The 17,148-nt window shown below is 40.3% G+C and overlaps 2 protein-coding genes across 5 annotated transcripts in view; one reads left to right on the plus strand and one right to left on the minus strand.

The window, feature by feature from the left end:
- ANKRD27 (ankyrin repeat domain 27) overlaps positions 1-8,400 on the plus strand; it is a 67,840-nt gene extending 59,440 nt beyond the window's left edge. The window contains 8 exon segments of the mRNA XM_023759867.1: positions 1,552-1,671; positions 2,537-2,698; positions 3,707-3,818; positions 4,562-4,640; positions 4,825-4,897; positions 6,489-6,577; positions 6,579-6,649; positions 6,652-8,400. Coding sequence (XP_023615635.1) covers positions 1,552-1,671; positions 2,537-2,698; positions 3,707-3,818; positions 4,562-4,640; positions 4,825-4,897; positions 6,489-6,577; positions 6,579-6,649; positions 6,652-6,719 — 774 coding nt within the window. The 3' untranslated portion in view covers positions 6,720-8,400.
- Positions 2,719-17,148, minus strand: part of PDCD5 (programmed cell death 5) — a 17,461-nt gene continuing 3,031 nt past the window's right edge. The window contains exons 3-6 of one of the 4 annotated variants that reach the window (XM_014461987.2): positions 15,291-15,352; positions 13,620-13,711; positions 4,053-4,153; positions 2,719-3,242 (exon numbers count right to left, since the gene is read on the minus strand). In XM_014461987.2, coding sequence (XP_014317473.1) covers positions 3,206-3,242; positions 4,053-4,153; positions 13,620-13,711; positions 15,291-15,352 — 292 coding nt within the window. In that variant the 3' untranslated portion in view covers positions 2,719-3,205. Of the gene's footprint in view, positions 3,256-4,052; positions 4,154-10,415; positions 10,615-10,952; positions 11,025-13,619; positions 13,712-15,290; positions 15,353-17,148 lie in introns of those variants that run through there. The other 3 variants (XM_014461988.2, XM_006095991.3, XM_014461989.2) reach the window with 3 other exon arrangements.

Here is a 17,148-nt window from a genome sequence, read left to right on the forward strand (position 1 = left end):
GTACAGGTTGTCTCGGGCAGAGTGTTAGGGTGTTTGCTTGTGCTTAGAACAGGGGTGGGAACCTTTTTCTCTGCCATGGACCATTTGGATGTTTACAACATCATTCACGGGCCATCCAAATTTGTCAGTTTAAAAATTAGCCTGCTGTATTGGTCAAACATTTTAATAACTCACCCTTAAAGCCTTGGCAAGGCCAGACCAAATGATTTTACAGGCCTTCCACAGCCCTCGGGCCAGACGTCCCCACCCCTGGCTTAGAACCTCACTTGGGAATGCTCCTAGGGACAGGGGTTTGACATGTGCCCCAAAGGACCAGCACCCTTCCTTCCTCCCAGCCCGAGATTCTGAGGTGCACATGGATGGACCACTAGCAACAGAACACAGAATCTGATGCTCCTGGGTGGAGCCAGCCCCTTCCCATTGCCCTCCCAGCATTCGGGCCTGACCCCAGCCCCAGCTCTCTGGTGCTTGGGTGTTGGTCCTCCAAGGTTCCTGCTGCATGTTAGCGCCTTGACGTTCCCACAGCACTTGGTCAGTGCTAAACAGCTCAGCACTTTATAGAGTACAGCCCTGGCCGGCGTTCTCAGTGGTTAGAGCATCAGCCTGCACACTGAAGGGTTGAGGGTTCGATTCCCAGTCAAGGGCTCTTACCTGGGTTGCGGGTTCAATCCCCGGCCCTGGCAGGGGGCATGCAGGAGGCAACCAATCAATGTGTCTCTCACGTAGATGTTTCTCTCACTTGCTCGCGCTCTCTCCATCCTTCCCCTTTCCCCCCCCCCTCCCTCCCTTTCACTGTCTCTAAAAGTCAGTGGAAAAAATACCCTCTGATGAGAATTAACAACAAATAATAATAATAGCCTGGCTGGTGTGGCTCAGTGGCTGAATGTCATCCCATGCACCAAGAGGTCACCAGTGCTATTCCTGGTCAGGGCACATGCCTGGGCTATGGGCTCAATCCCCGGGGATGGGGATGTGCAGGAGGCAACTCATCAATGTTTCTCTCTTGTTGATGTTTCTCTCTATCTCCCTCTCCTTTCTTCTCTCTCTAAAATCAATAAATGAATAAATGAAAATTTAAAATTATAAGTAGAGTACAGCCCTCTAGAGGAGGGCCAAGAGATGACTGTGGGATGACTTACTTTTTTAAAGTCCCATTTTTTGTTTTGAAAATTATATTATTTCATTTTCCCTTATTCTAATGTAAGCATTTTAAAGTCAGGAACCATATTTCAGGTCTCCCACCTCTCTCCTAACATCTCACATAGTGCTTCAAGCATCAGCTTCCTCACCTGTAAAACTGGAGTAATAACTCCAGCTCTCTGTGGGGTAGATCAAATGATTAAATGAAGAAACAAGTGCCTGGCACACAGTCAACCCTCAGCAGATGTTAATCCCCCCCCCCCTTCAGCTGGTCTGTTTTCTCCCGGTCTAAAGAACCTGCTAGATAAACTTCGAGAAAAGTAGATAAACTTAGAGAAGAGTCAAAAGAATATCAAGCCACAGGATTTCTCCCGGACAATTTTAATTAAAAATTGTTCTTCTCTGGGCTAGGTGGTGAAGTATCTATTAGATTCCAATGCAAAGCCCAATAAAAAGGATGTAAGTGGAAACACACCCCTCATGTACGCCTGTTCCAGTGGCCACCATGAAGTTGCAGCACTGTTGCTACAGGTAAGGGCCCCACAGCCCAGGAGCTGCTGGCACTGGTCAGTGATGGCATCTCGTCACTTGGTGAGACCCTGGCCATGCACTGCAGATGGGCAGAGCTTGCCCTTTGCTTTAAGCTGCCCCTGGGAGAGAAGCTTTGCATGAAATTTCCATACAGTGGTTCTCCGTGTCTGCCAGGATGCAGAGTTCAGGACACACACTGCTTTTGCTGAAGGTTTAGATCTTGCCTTCTTTACCTATAGGGTAGATTGAATTGTATTGGGTTAAGTTGAACTGTTACTTTTAGTGTGAGCTGAATGTCCTTTGTCCCTTTTTATTTTCTGGTCAAGGGCACGTACCTCAGTTGCAGGCTCCACCACTGAGCCGAGTGCGGGAAGCAATCAATCAGTGTGTCTTGTCTCTCTCACATCAGTGTTTCTCTCTCTCCCTCTCTCTCTCTCCCATCTCCCTTCCACTCTATCTAAAAGCAATGGAAAAATATCCTTGGATGAGGATTTTTTTTTTTAGAAAAAAGAAAATGTGCATAATTTAGAACAGTCTTGTTTTCTATCTTATTTTCGCTTAAGGTAGAAAGTTGTTTATTAAAACCTCAAATTTTAATGGTTGCATAACTATGGATGTACCATAGAGTGTTTGTTTAACTGTTCCTGCTTTAGATGACTTCTATTTTTTTTCTGCCATAATGATAAATGCTGCAATGAATATCTGTGCACATAAATGTTTTTTCTCAGTATTACTTTAACCCCAACATTTTAAGAGAAATTTCAGACATACAGAAAAGTTGAAAGAATTTTATAGTGAACACCCATCTAGATTCTGCATTAATATCGTCTTCAGCATTCCTTCTGATTGTGCTGCTTCTTTCTAGCACGGGGCCTCCATTAATGCCTCTAACAATAAGGGCAACACAGCCCTGCATGAGGCTGTGATAGAGAAGCATGTCTTCGTCGTGGAGCTGCTGCTGCTACACGGAGCATCGGTTCAGCTCTTGAACAAGAGGCAGTGCACAGCTATAGACTATGCTGAGCAGGTGAGTGGGAGGGCACCCAATTGCCTCCCAGCTCACTTTGGATAAGCCTGTGTGTGAACCAGACCTGAAATAGCAGACCTTTGAATGGCTACGCCTGAAGTCTGCCAGGAGTCTGCCAATATGGTGAACTTGGTCACCTGGTCAGAAGGGGGCTGCTCGGGATCCAGGAGTCAGTCCTTCAGGGGTGTGTCTTCAAAGGCCTGAGTAGAGGTGCTCCTCTCACCAACTGCAGGTCTGGGCCCTAGTCTGGCCCCCTGACGAGCAGTCAGGTCCTCGCAGAGAAGTAGCAAGTTTAGACAGCATTCTGGTTCCCCCTCCCTGCATTGGAAATACACCTGTGGTCTTAGCAGCACGATGGAGGAAGTTTGTTCAGTTGGTGGCTTTAAAAGTCCTTGAATTCTGCATGGAGAATTGGGGTGGCCCAGTACCACTCCCAGTGCTGCCATGTTTACCATGGAGAAGTGGGAGAAGATAGCTCTTTACTGTTCCTGCTTTCATGTTGAATCTTCATCTAGTTTCCCACTTGGGGTAGACAACTAGCAGGCTGTTAAATGACACTACCAACATGTTAAAGTCATAGAATGCCAACATACTCATAGGCTTATTAAATTAATTTTTAAGTTTCAGACATTTCTTAACAGTATTGAAATATTTTAAATTTTTAGTTTAGCACTTTCTCAAACATTCTGATGAATGTTTCTATTGAGGACTTACTATGTGCTGGGCCCTGGATAGCCTCTTGATGACTCTAAAATTATAGATCCTATTATTGTCAACCCAATTGCATAGAGCAGCGAAGTGCCCAGTCCTGAGTGCCTAGCAGAGGGCGGAGCCAGGCTCCAAGTGCAGGACTGCTCTTTCACTTATGGCCTCAAAGTTTCATCTGCAGTTGCTTCTTAGCTCTTCTGTCTAGCTATCCTAATACTGACATTTGTATCAAAAATAGGCAATTAACTGCTGAAAAAGAATAAAAAATATTACTGTTAACTTTTCCCTTTCAAATTATAGAATTCAAAAATAATGGAATTACTTCAGGTAGTACCAAGCTGTGTGGCCACGTTAGATGATGTTGGCGAAACAGACCACAAGGAGTACGTTACTGTTAAGATCAGGAAAAAATGTAAGAACTTCTATTCTTTCTGTAATTCTCAACTTGGGTTTATTTGGAAGTTCATGAGTAGTTGCTGGTTTTCATTTCATTGTAAATGTACAATGTAATTATAATCCTGACTGAGGGGAGATTAGGCACCAAAGAAATATATGTTACATCCTAATTTATCAGATATTTCTATGCTAGTGTTCTGGTTGGTTGTGATGATGAATCTTAGCATTACCTTGAAGGGCCTCCACTCACCAACTGGAGAGGAGGAGCAACCTCTGGTAGTTTCTTTCATGTCTCGTGTTCCAAAGCCAGTCATTTTCTAGGCATTTCCTGAACACCAGGGTAAATGCTACCTTTAAATAAATTTTTGGTTGATGGTAATTAGAACAGCATTCGCCGAACAGATAAGGCTGAAGTATTTTCTTCCCCGCCCCCCTTTTTTTAAGTTGTTATAGTTTAGATGTGTTTTTTTTTAATTGCAACATGAGTTTGATGTAATAATGTGAATAAACCCACATACGTATCTGAATAATCCCAAGGCTATCTAAGGGCTGTGGCGAGGGAGTATTAGTGTATTAAGGATTTAACTTTGTTTCATGGGGGTTCACAGAGTAATAAATATGTTTCTTTAAGCACATGCAGTGCTTAATTTTCAAAATGTTGTTAAAGTAAGAAAATTGAAAGGTTGTATCTATGCCATAATTTTTAAAAAATTCTTAAACTATTTGGAAGTTTTCAAATGTTTATCCTTTTATTTGCAGGGAACTCAAAAATGTATAATCTACAAGATGAACCTTTTACAAGACAGTTTTACTTTGTCCACTCAGTCGGTCAGTTTAAGTGAGTATAAAATTTGAGTTCATGTCTGTGCTTTTGACCCTACCTTTACTGAAAACAGAAGCATTATGTACAGCTTGAATGGGTTATAGCAAATATGCTCTCATCAAATGCTGCCACCTTTTGGCCAACCACAGTGTTTTGCACCACTTTGTCAAACATTAAATTACTTTGTTTTGGATTTCAGGGGAAGGACTTCAAGGGAGATTATGGCAAGAGATAAAAGTGTCCCTAATTTCCCTGAAGAGTCTTCACATGAGGTGAGTTATTAAACACTGGGTTATAATCATATTTTTTAAAGCTTGGCTTTTTCAAAACTAATTCATGGTAAACACATTTCTCATTTCATTATTCCCCTCACTATACAAGTTAACAACAAAACGAGCTCTTTAGTGGCATGGTCAAGAGTATAGACGCCATTTATTGTTATATTTAACAATGCATTTCTGAACTAAGAAAGGAAAGTGAAGAAAAAGTGGAAAATAGTTATATGCATGGAAAGACATTGCAGTTCATGGGGTGCATTACTTGGTGAAATATCTCAACTTTCACTAAGCAAATTTGCTAATATGCTAATCACTAACATAAAGAAGAAACTAAGTTTGTATATAAATGGGTAAAAAACTTCTCTCAATATGGTATAAAGTTGCTCATATAGACAATTCTGCACGTGACCATCTTCCTACAGCACTAGTTAGTCACTCAGTTATAAAAAGAAGCCTGCTTTACATTCTGTAGTGCTATTAGGTGACTCTTCTCAGAAACATGACTTTTCTCACTGCTACTTGCCAATGTAATATGTGGCTATTGGTGAAAATTTGAATTTATAGCATAGGCTTGTTGAGACAAATATACAAATGTTCTCAATCTTTGCTTTAGAGAATTAGTGATTTTGTTCACATGACTAATTTTTATTTCATATTTAATCTTTCATGGTTTTGCTAATAGACCTGCTGGGTGGGAAACCAGCAACGTTTGAAATCTGCTTGGGTTCAATCACGTGCTAGCTTTTCCCTCGCTAGCTATGGGACTTTAGGCAGATTGCTTAACTTTGCTGATCCTGTTTCCTCAGTTGTAGAATGTGGATAACAATAGCGCATACTTGTTAGAATTGTTAAGATTAAGTGTGAAAACACGTAAAGCATTTATGCTGTGTTTAACACATGGAACATGTACATGTCAGACTATCACCACAGGGATGTTAGAGTTGAAATTGTGCCTGGCCCAGCCTGGTGTTGTTCAGTGGTTAGAATATCAGCCTTCACACCATTGGGTCTCACATTTGATTCCTGGTCAAGGGCACGTACCTGGGTGGCCGGTTTTCACGGCCCCAGTACAGCCCCCATTGGTCAGGGCACATGCGGGGAAAGTGTGCAGGAAGCAACCAATCAATGTGTCTCCCTCACATTTCTCTCTCTTTCTCCCTCCCTCCCTCCTTCCCTCCCTCCCCCCTTCCTTCCCTCTCTTCCACTCACACTAAAAAGCAATGGAGCCTGGCCAGCCAGCATGGCTCAGTGGTTGAACATCATCACAATTCGGTTCCCGGTCAGGGCACATGCCTGGGTTGTGGGTTCAATCCCCAGTAGGGGGTATGCAGGAGGCAGCCTATCAATGATTCTCCCTCACCATTGATGTTTCTATCTCTCTCTCTGTCTCCCTTCTTCTCTGAAATCAATAAAAAATATTTTTAAAAATAGCAATGGAAAAAATATCTTCAGGTGAGGATTTTAAAAAAATTATGTCTGGAAAGTACTGAGCACATATACGCTCTCAAAGGAAGCTGTTACTGTCATGGTGGTTGTTTAAAGTACGGTGCCCATGCAAACTGTTCAAATTGTACCTTCTCTTTAGCCAGGAAGGCAAAAAGTCACACAGAAGCAGAAGAACCTATCAGACCAGAGCACATCGCAGACTGCTGACAAAGGAGATGGTGACCAGCCCAAGGCCTGGACTAAAACAAACTGCTCCTGGGAACACACGAATGCTCCGGAGACACACTGTCAAGGACACAGCTGCACCGAAGGCCCAGAGACTGCTGACAACCCAACCACTCCCCACGAGGCTAGCGTTTCCCAGTCTTGATAGTAATAAGGAATTAAATTTGCTATTAAGAAGTGAGTCCTTAACAAGAAGATGCCGAGCATGAATACAGACAACATAGAACTAAATGTACTTTCTGTTTGGCTTGAGAGAAAGCAGAAAGTTCCTGAAAGCTTTCCTATGGCCCAAAGAATACAACAAAGAAAAAAATCACCATCTCTTTCCTCTTCAGAGCTAATGAATACCCTTGAAAAGGAATATACAAAAATTCTAGGGGTGTCAGTTCCTTAAGATTGGGGTGTTTCTTCTTTTTAAAAAATTTTTTTATTGCTTTAGAGAGAGATGAAGGAAGAAAAACATCAATTTGTTGTTCCACCTGTTTATATATTCATTGGTTGCTTCTTGTATGTGCCCTGACCAGTGATCGAATTCACAACCTTGGCATGTTGGGACAATGCTCTAACCAACTGAGCTACCCAACTAGAGCTGTTTATTCTTACGTATTAGGGTGCCTTGGTTATAGTGAGACGTTTCACCACCAGATTCTGACCTCCTACTGAAAGGTGCTAAACCTCTGTCAACTATATAAATTAACAAACCACAAGCTAAAAGAATTCCTCCATCTGCGATGAGCTGAAGAGAAGCAATTTAGGTTTTATGGTACTACTAGAGGCCCACTGCACAAAATTCATGCACGGGTAGGGGGCCTGCCGGCTGCTGGCCGGGGCCTCCCTTCCCTGGCTGCCGGCTGTCAGCCAGGGCCTTCCTTCATTCCACACTGCCCCTAGTGGTCAGCGCACATCATAGCGAGCGATCAAACTCATGGTCCGTGGAACTCCCCAGGGGACACTTTGCATATTAGGCTTATATATATATAGATGGAAGCCTGGCAGAAATGTCACATTTGAATGAAGAAAATAGGACCTGGAAAATGTTCCTTTCATAAGCAACACTTGAACCCAAAGATGCCTAAATGCCATTTTGATGTTCATTTTCGTAAGAAGGACATATATGACCTATTCTACACTATGTATGTGGGAAAAGGTGGGTATAATTTTTCTTACAACAAAATAGAGCTATTTGGTCACCGCACATGTGCACCAAAATCCCTTTGTTAAAAACCTTTCCTTAAATGTCACCCTTGAAGGATGGTGGTAATAGAAAATAGATTTGGCACATCTTTCCTTAGTTTTTTTTTTTTTTTCCTTCTTTTTTAGAGAGAGGAAGAGAGAGAGAGAGAGAGATCGATTTGTTGTTCTACTTATTTATGTATTCATTGGTTGAGTCTTATATGTGCCCAGACTAGGGATCGAACCTGCAACCTTTGCATATGGGGACAACTCTCTAACCAACTGAACTACTCCAGCCAAGGATTTATTCTCTTTTGATCAGATTCAAAACTTACAGCACAAACCAGGTCAAAGTAACTTTGAGTTAGAAGTTATTATTGCCATTTATTCCTTTTTATGAGTTTCTACTAATTATACTCTTATTTTTTTATTAATTGGTCTAGATCCAAAACATGGGTTTATCCTGAGTACATTTTCAAATAACTTTGTAATAGGGAAAGGTTTTGTGCATGTTCTTAGAAATACTTGTGTATGTACAAAAGGGAGGGGCTGATTATTTTTCTACAAAGTAATTTATGACTTCTAATTTTCTAATGTGCCTTGGGTATGTGCCAAATGATGGAAAAGAAACAGTAAACTTTATGATTCTTGAACGTGTCATGGTGTACTTTTTTTAGTTAATGTTTTGCTGTGGAGATATGTTTCTAAGCCTCTCTGCTATAACTGTGTGCTCTGTGTGTGGTAAAATCTCCCCCCATTTTGATGGATGTACATTTTATTTTTCAGTTACAGATGTGACTGTGACTGAAACATAAACTGCATCTTTCAGAGATCACTACCCATCTACCTGGACTAGGGCTGGCAACATATGAGATATAGTGCCTAGCGCCCACAAAAACGTTTTCTTTTAAAATCAGAACAAAAATGAATATATTACAGCTTCTTAGCCTACACAGGAAATGAGTACTGTTGCTTTGCTAATTTGATTCATTTTTCATCCTTTTGAACAAAACAACCCATTGACTTAGCTTGCCATTAGGACAGTGATTATTCTGCAAGGGAAACCATGTAACAAGTCTCTCTCCAGCATTTTTATGTAAATGAGAACTAAAGCAAAATGAACTTGTAATTGGTTTGTGTTGTTTTTTCAAAATCCTTGATGAAAATTTTCTTTTGACTATTTAATTCTGTTCCTTTAAAAAAATCTTGATGTTCTTAATGGTTCTACTCATTCATTTGTTCATTCAGGGAATACTAGACACTTTATTCCAACACTGACTTTCTCCATTGACTATACAGTTACAAATTTCTAGTCTCTAATAGAGTAAACCTCAAATGTAGTTTAAACATACAGCAGCAGTATGCTAGCTAAAACAGAGATTGGACTGTAAACCACACTTCCTATCGCTTTTCTGCTTCTAATTCTGTTCATCTCATTAAACCTTATAACTTCCTCCTGGGCTGGGTCTCACAGAACTAAGATATCTAAAGGTTATACCAAACAGCTCACTTTAAATTTATGACTTAAATTTATGAGCAAAGTTTTCATAACCTAGTGCGGCCCCTTGAGTGTGGCTCTTCTACAAAATACCACATGCGGGCGCGCACGTACAGTGCGATTGAAACTTCGTGGCCACATTCAAGTGGCCAAAAAGCCGCATGTGGCTCGCGAACCGCAGTTTGCCGACCACTGATCTAGTGGGAGTGAAGCATGATATAAGAGATGATATTTGCTTTAAGTTACCTGCAGTTTTATCAGTGAAGAACCTAGAACATTTTTACCAAAAGGTAACTATTTTCATTTTATATATTTTTTTAAAGAAAGTTTTTTCTTTTACATATATATATATATATATATATATATATATATATATATATATATATAATTATTATTATTAATTTCAGAGAAGAAGGGAGAGGGAGAGAGATAGAAACATCAATGATGAAAGAGAGAGAATCATTGATTGGCTGCCTCCTGTACAACCCCCCACTGGGGATCAAGTGCGTAACCTGGTCATGTGCCCTTAACTGGAATCAAACCTGGGACCCTTCAGTCTGCAGGCCGACACTATCCACTGAGCCAAACCAGCTAGGGCAAAAGGTAACTTTTTAAACTGTCTCAATTAGATTTTAATCATTAGAAGTTATTTCTCTTACTTACAGACATGTTTATTATTGTTGAAGTATTATTACCAGTATTTCCTAGTTATTTTAGGAATTCTTTTCAATGGAAGTATCACTCTAGCTATGGAGGTTTTTTGGATAAGGGTAATATTTATTAGATAATTTAATATACCTCGATGCCTTTGAAAAGCAGATTATAAATGAAACCAAAGCTAGGAATAGTCTTACATTAAATGTAAGTACTATTTGCAGGGAGAAAAATAGCTCACCTGCTTTCAGAACCTATGTCTTAGAAATATTAGATATTAAAGTTGACTTAGCTTAATCCACAGGTTTTAACTACCATGACATTACTGGATGCTATTTTGTTCTTACTGAAGCCTACTCGAGTAGCTTCTATTTCTGCTATGGCCATTTTCTTCCCTAACACTAATGTCACAATTACAAAGGATATATTCATGCTGCTACACATTTAAAAGTTTTTGGTAGGAAAGGAAAAAATGCAAAATGCAGATCTTCTGTTGATTCAGCTACAGTACTAAAATGACTTTGCCCAAATTGTTTTATTTTACACAAGTTTATTTTTCTAAAGGTATATAAACAATAAACAAAGTGAACATTCAATCAGATCTTAACTGCCAAGTATTATCTGTCCTGGAATTGTTCCATTAAGTTCCAGTCTATGCATCTTAAATTCAATAATCGTCATCTTCATCAGAGTCCATTACTTTTCTTCTGTTGAACTGGGGGGAGGGAGATTAAGCAAGTGTTATTACCTGTTTAATAAAGCACAACTCAGATTTTCTGAGAAGAAATATCTCTACCTACTACAGCAAGACATTTCTGTCTATCTTTAAAACAACTTAAAAGAGTTTTAGATATAAGGGGAGGGGGAACGATGAAACAAGAGCCTTAAAAATTAGACCCCCTCAATATATGCAAGCCCTGCTCCCCAAACTTCCATGTGTTACAAAATGGAAATGTCTATGGGCTGACACATATTTTGATACAGTAGGTGTATAGTCAACACATTTAAAATACCAAACTTTCTCTTCTGCCATATGCATTTGGGGAAACTTACTTTAACTGTGGTTTTCTTTTCTGTTTGTTGGCTTACTTTTTCAAGGATTTCTATTAAACCTTGTTCTGTTACCTAGGATAACCAAAAAGAAAAACAGTACTTTTTGTAAACAAAGAATTGACCTCAGGAGATTGAATCATTTTAGTCTTTCTGGGGTGTGGAGGTAGAGGTCAAGAGGGAAGAGAGGTGGGACAAGAGGTTGCAACTACCAGTTATAACTATAGGCATACCTCGTTTTATTGTGCCTCCCATTATTGCACTTCACAGAACATGTTGCATATTTTACAAAATGAAGGCAAGACCCTCCAGCAAAAAGGTTATGACTAGCTTTATTGCAGTAGCCTGAAACCAACCTTGAAATATCTCCGAGGTATACCTGTATTAGTTTTTGTATTAGAATTTGCTCTGCTAGTCATTTGAGGAGGGGGGAAAGTATCCATCAATTAACATCCTCAGAAAAATCCAAAGTTTGCCCTAGCTGGTTTGGCTCAGTGGATAGAGCGTTGGCCTGTGAACTCAAGGGTCCTGGGTTCAATTCCAGTCAAGGGCACATGCCCAGGTTGTGGGCTCGATCCCTAGTAGGGGGTGTGCAGGAGGCAGCCGATCAATGATTCATTCTCATCATTGGTGTTTCTCTCTCCCCCTCTCCCTTCCTCTCTGATATCAATAAAAATATATTTTAATAAAAAAAAATCCAAAGTAAACAGGTATTTAAGAACACCTTTATCACCCTAGCCGGTTTGGCTCAGTGGATAGAGCCATCAGCCTGCAGACTGAAGGGTCCCGGTTCAATTCCAGTCAAGGGCACATGCCTGGGTGGCGTGCTTGATCCCCAGTAGGGGGCGTGCAAGAGGCAGCCGATCAATGATTCATTATCATTGATGTTTCTCTCCCTGCCTCTCCCTTCCTCTCTGAAATCAATAATTTTTTTTTTAAAAAAGAACACCTTTATCACCACTAGCAGACATAAACAGCCACCTACAACCCTCTATTGTGTTAATGAAAGAGACACACTGACTCTGCTCTTGAGACCCTGAGAAGCTTAAATGAAGCAGATAAGTCATTCAAAAAAGCTGAACCAGTCATTGTCTCTCCCACACACCTTTCTTAGAGTAAGGGGTTCAGGGTAGGACTGATCCCTGCAGGCTGTGGTGGCAACAGAGGGCTTCCCAGTGCAGACGGGGTGCATCTGCATCCTGAAGGACAGTCTTGCAACACACATAATAACCAAAATTTTAGCACCTCCTCATTTGCAAAACAAGTTTAATGTCTACCTATACTAGTAGTGAATCAGTTTTTATTTTTTAAATTGATATGAGAGAAGAAGAGAGAGAAACATCGATTTTGTTGTTCCACTTATTTATGCATTCATGGTTGATCCTCATATATGCCTTGTCCTGGAATTGAACCCGTGGGAATCAAACTGGCATCCTTGGCATATAGGGACAATGTTCCAAACAACTGACCTACCTGACTTAATTTGTATTATTGAGAAACCTTGTTTCCAGTATAGAAGCAATTTAAGCCAGCTAACCCTGGTAATCATTGGGTCACACAGACACCAACAAGGTTCCACAACCATGTCAGGAAAGAAAAGAAGCAGAGGATCTTAGGAAAGGCAATTAGGATATCTTTTAGGACTGATGGTAGATCCAACTATTCTCACCTTTAAAAATTCCTTCCTTGAGGCCTGGCCAATGTGGCTCACTCAGTTGGTCGGGGCATCCTCCTATGCACAGAGGACTCAGGATTCCCTGCCAGAGCACATGCCTAGGTTGCCAGTTCAATCCCCAATCTGGGTATGTATGGAAAGCAACCGGTTGATGATGTGTGTGTGTGTCTGTCTGTCTGTCTGTCTGTCTCTCTCTCTCTCTCTCTCTCTCTCTCTCAAAATTGATGAAAAATAGCCAGTTTGGCTCAGTGGATAGAGCCGTCAGCCTGCAGACTGAAGGGTCCCTTGAAATAGTCAACAAGCCCTGGCTGGGTGACTCAGTTGGTTGAGTGTTGTCCCATACATCAAAAAGGTCACCTGTTGGATTCCATGTCAGGGCACCTACCCAAGTTGGGGGTTTGATCCCCAGTCAGGGTGCTTATGGAATGCAACCAATCAATGTAACTCTCTCACATCATTTTTTTTCTCTAAAGAAATCAATAAACACATATTTTTTAAAAAAGAGCCTTGACCAATGTGGCTCAGTTGGTTGAGTGTCATCCATGCACCAAAAGGTATGATTCTATTTCTCTCTCACACTGATCTCTCTCTCTCCCCCTGTCTCCCTCCCTCCTCCTTCCTCTCTCTAAAAATCAATAAAATCATATTTAAACATAAATAAAAAATAGTCAACAAGATTTCTGTAACCAGAAGATGAAACTGGCCTTTTTAAAACTAATTTTTAGAGGGGGGGGGGAGAGGAGATGAGAGAGAGAGAGAGAGAGAGAGAGAGAGAGAGAGAGAGAAACATCGATTTGTTGTTCCACTTATTATACAGTCAATGGTTGATTCTTGTATGTACCCTGACCAGGGATTGAACCCACAACCTTGACATATCAGGATGGTGCTCTAACCAACTGAGCTACCTGACCAGAGCAAAATTGACCTTTTGAAGACATGTTTGGATAAAGCAGACAACAACAGGTAAAACTACCTCAAGGCAGTCCTAAGCTTACCTTCCCATTTAGTTGTCCATATCTTGCCATCTGTATAAGGTAATTCTCTACTCCTTTAGTTTTTTCGGGTTTTACAAGTGCTAAGTTACTTACTAAAAAGAAAAAAAAATACAAAAAACGTCAAGACTAAATGCACTTATATTGTAACAAAAATAAGCACCAACATTTCCAAAGCACTTCACAGACTTATTTATGTCTTGAAATTAGCAAGGGAGGGGTGGCAGGAGGTATTGTTACCCTCTTAAAAATGAGGAAACTAAAGTTCAGCCATGTCAAGGCCACACAGAAGTAGTGGCAGAGCCAAGATTAAATTTGGGTCCTCGGAGTCTAAGCCCATGCTTTTTTTTTTGCCTTTTTTAAAAAAATTCTTCTTAAGCCTCATGCTTTTTAAAAATATGTATGAGTGCCCTCTGGAAAATATGTTACATATTACTACAGATATAATCAGTATCTATATAAGACTGCCTATTCTAAGCTAGGCTTCAAGAAGATACTAGTCCATTCCAATTGGTTCATTTGTTTTCTACATGGTTTTCTCTTTGGTTTTTAAATATAAAAAATTATTAACTAAAATGGAGAATACAATAAATCTCTCAAACCATAGAAGGATAAATGGCGATGGAAAAAATAAAATTAACTTAATTTTTTTTTTTAATAAAGTTCTTTTTTGTTTTAATATATTTTTATTGATTTCAGAGAGGAAGGGAGGGAGACCCGGGAGAGAGAGATAGAAACATCAATGATGAGAATCACTGATTGGCTGCCTCCTACATGCCCCACATTGAGGATGGAGCCTGAAAACCGGGTGTGTGCCCTGACTGGGAATCGAACCGTGACCTCCTGGTTCATAGGTCCATGCTCAACCAGCCATGCCAGCCAGGCAAAATTAACTTAAAAAAAGAACTAAGCCTGGCCAGTGTGGTTCAGAGGTCGAGCGTCAACCCATGAACGAAGATCTGAACCCAGAGGTCACGGGTTCGACTTCCGGTCAGAGCACATGCCCACGTTGCGGGGCTCCATCCCCAGGAGGCGCGCTGGAGGCAGCTGATTAACGTTTCAATCTCTCTATCCCTCTCCCTCTAAAATCAATAAAAACATATTTGTTTAAAAAAGAACTCCAGCCCTAACCGGTTTGGCTCAGTGATAGAGCATCAGCCTGCAGACTCAAGGGTCCCAGGTTCGATTCCGGTCAAGGGCATGTACCTTGGTTGCAGGCACAACCCTGGTAGGGAGTGTGCAGGAGGCAGCTGATCGATGTTTCTAACTCTCTATCCCTCTCCCTTCCTCTCTGTAAAAAAATCAATAAAATATATATATTTTTTTAAAAAGAACTCCAAAAATAAATAAATAAATAAGCCCCTCAATATCCTATCACATATGTCAACTATCAGCAACACTTTGTAACTGACTTAAGACTTGTTGTCTATATATTTTACCTAATAAGCACTTGGGAAATTATCTCCTTGATAGAAGAGAACCAAGCAGGTACATTTAATAATTTAAGTCCATTTCTTTAGATTTACAAACTGCACATTTCTTACAAATATCTCTATTTTAAGTGCTTATAGGTTAAATATTTAATCTACAGATAGCAATAATTTCATATCTTCCCATTCAACTAACCCAAGCCAATTTTATGAAAATAACTTAAAAGAAACTGAAGATGCTTACACCGGGCCCGGGCTGACTGATCCAGAACTTGGGCTAAGATACTGTTTCTCATTTCTGCTTCTCTATAACAAAAAAAAGTCAAGCAAAATTAGAACTAAGCTGTCAGCATTCCTATTGAACAGACAAAAATGTAACTCACTTAATACATTTCCCAAGGTGGAAGGAGACTGCATGCATAGATTGCACTATAGTAGGTGCTGTATGGATGGTAACAGCTATTATTACTGAAGAATCCACTCTTGCCTTCAAAAGCCAGCTTTATATTGTGTGGGTGTAAACCTACCAAATTGAAAGATAAAACCTTACATTTTCATAATTCATGGTGGAGTTTCAGTTCAACCACCATGACCAACATTTATTATGTATTTAGTGTGAGAGAAGTGCTAGAAATCTGTAGTGAGATTTCCAACAATTAAAGGACCAAATGATTAATCCTTGTAATTATCTTAAGAGATGAAGAAGCTGACACCCCCTTGCCAGTGTGGTTCAGTGATTGAGCGTTGACTAATGAACCAGGATTTCAAGGTTCAATTTCCGGTCAGGGCACATGCAGAAGGCAGCCAATCAATGATCCTCTTATCACTGATGTTTCTACCTCTCTCCTTCTTCCTCTCTCTGAAATCAATAAAAACATTAAAAAAGAACAATTTTAAAAAAAAAGCTGAGATATCTAGGGAAGTTATAAGTAGTTGTGGCCAAGCTAGAACCAAATCCCATATTTCAAGACTCTCAGTTCTACGTGTTTGGGTGAGGAGGGACAGTGAAATTATAACTCCGCAACTATCCTTACACTCCTACCTATACAAGTAGAAACTAGTTCATGTTCATAGGACAGTGGTTTCAAACTTTAGGTAGCAGCAAATTTTTTTAAGTGAGTCCTTCAAGGAACTTAATACTCAACACAGACAGAAGCAGAAATTCTTTAATTGAACTGAGGGGGAGCTGGGGCTGGCTGTGCCACTACCTGCCCCATCGGAGGAGCCCTCGGGTTCATGGAACACAACTTGAAGCCCACTTCCATGGGCATTTCCTTATTGCACCTGAGTACTTCAATTCAACCCTGCAGTAAACTACTGTTACTATATTTCACTGAATCTAAGATACCACTGATTGTAAGATGGACCATGGTGTTATGTACTTCTAAGAACAAAAAAACACCCTAGATGAGGAGTGTAATAGGAGACCCCACACTCAAAGCTCGGGCATCGAAGAGCAACAACCACATACAAGGTAAACAAGAAATAAGCCCGCCATGCAGAAAGGGACTGCAAGTAAGGATGCATGCATCAAACTTGACCCTAAGTGAAGAAAAAAATTCCTTTGAGAATGTGAATGTCAAGCTTTAGTCATGCAAGTTTGCTGTCTGAATTCACATTATCAAGGTGGAAGGAGGGAGTGGGAACCCTAAGCATAGAATTTAATTTTAAGATGTCTCAGATCAGAAATGTAGCCAAGTGGTAGCAGAAGCAAAAGTAAATCCTCTGGAAGAATCCAGGACAATAGTGATCAATTATGAAAATCACCCCAATTCCAGATATGTTAAAATGTGAAAAAAGGTCCATCTTATAATCAATGGAATTCACAGTTTCATTTTCTTCTTAGCACTATCCCAGGTGCTTACCAACTCTCTTCCCACTAAAATAAGCCATGTATGGGCAGGAACCTTCTCTGCCTTGCCTGTTTCCAAAGACCCACCATAGTGCCTGACCTAGAACAGGTGCTCAATAAATATTTGCTGAATGAGTTAAAAGGTGGCATGAGGGAGGGGGAAATGGGGAGTTGTTCAATAAGTATAGAGTTTCAGTTTTGCAAGATGAAAATGTTCTAGAGATCTGCTGCACACTAATGAGAATATAAC

This window comes from Myotis lucifugus, unplaced genomic scaffold (genome assembly GCF_000147115.1).
Source record: "Myotis lucifugus unplaced genomic scaffold, Myoluc2.0 scaffold_164, whole genome shotgun sequence".
Taxonomy (NCBI): domain Eukaryota; kingdom Metazoa; phylum Chordata; class Mammalia; order Chiroptera; family Vespertilionidae; genus Myotis; species Myotis lucifugus.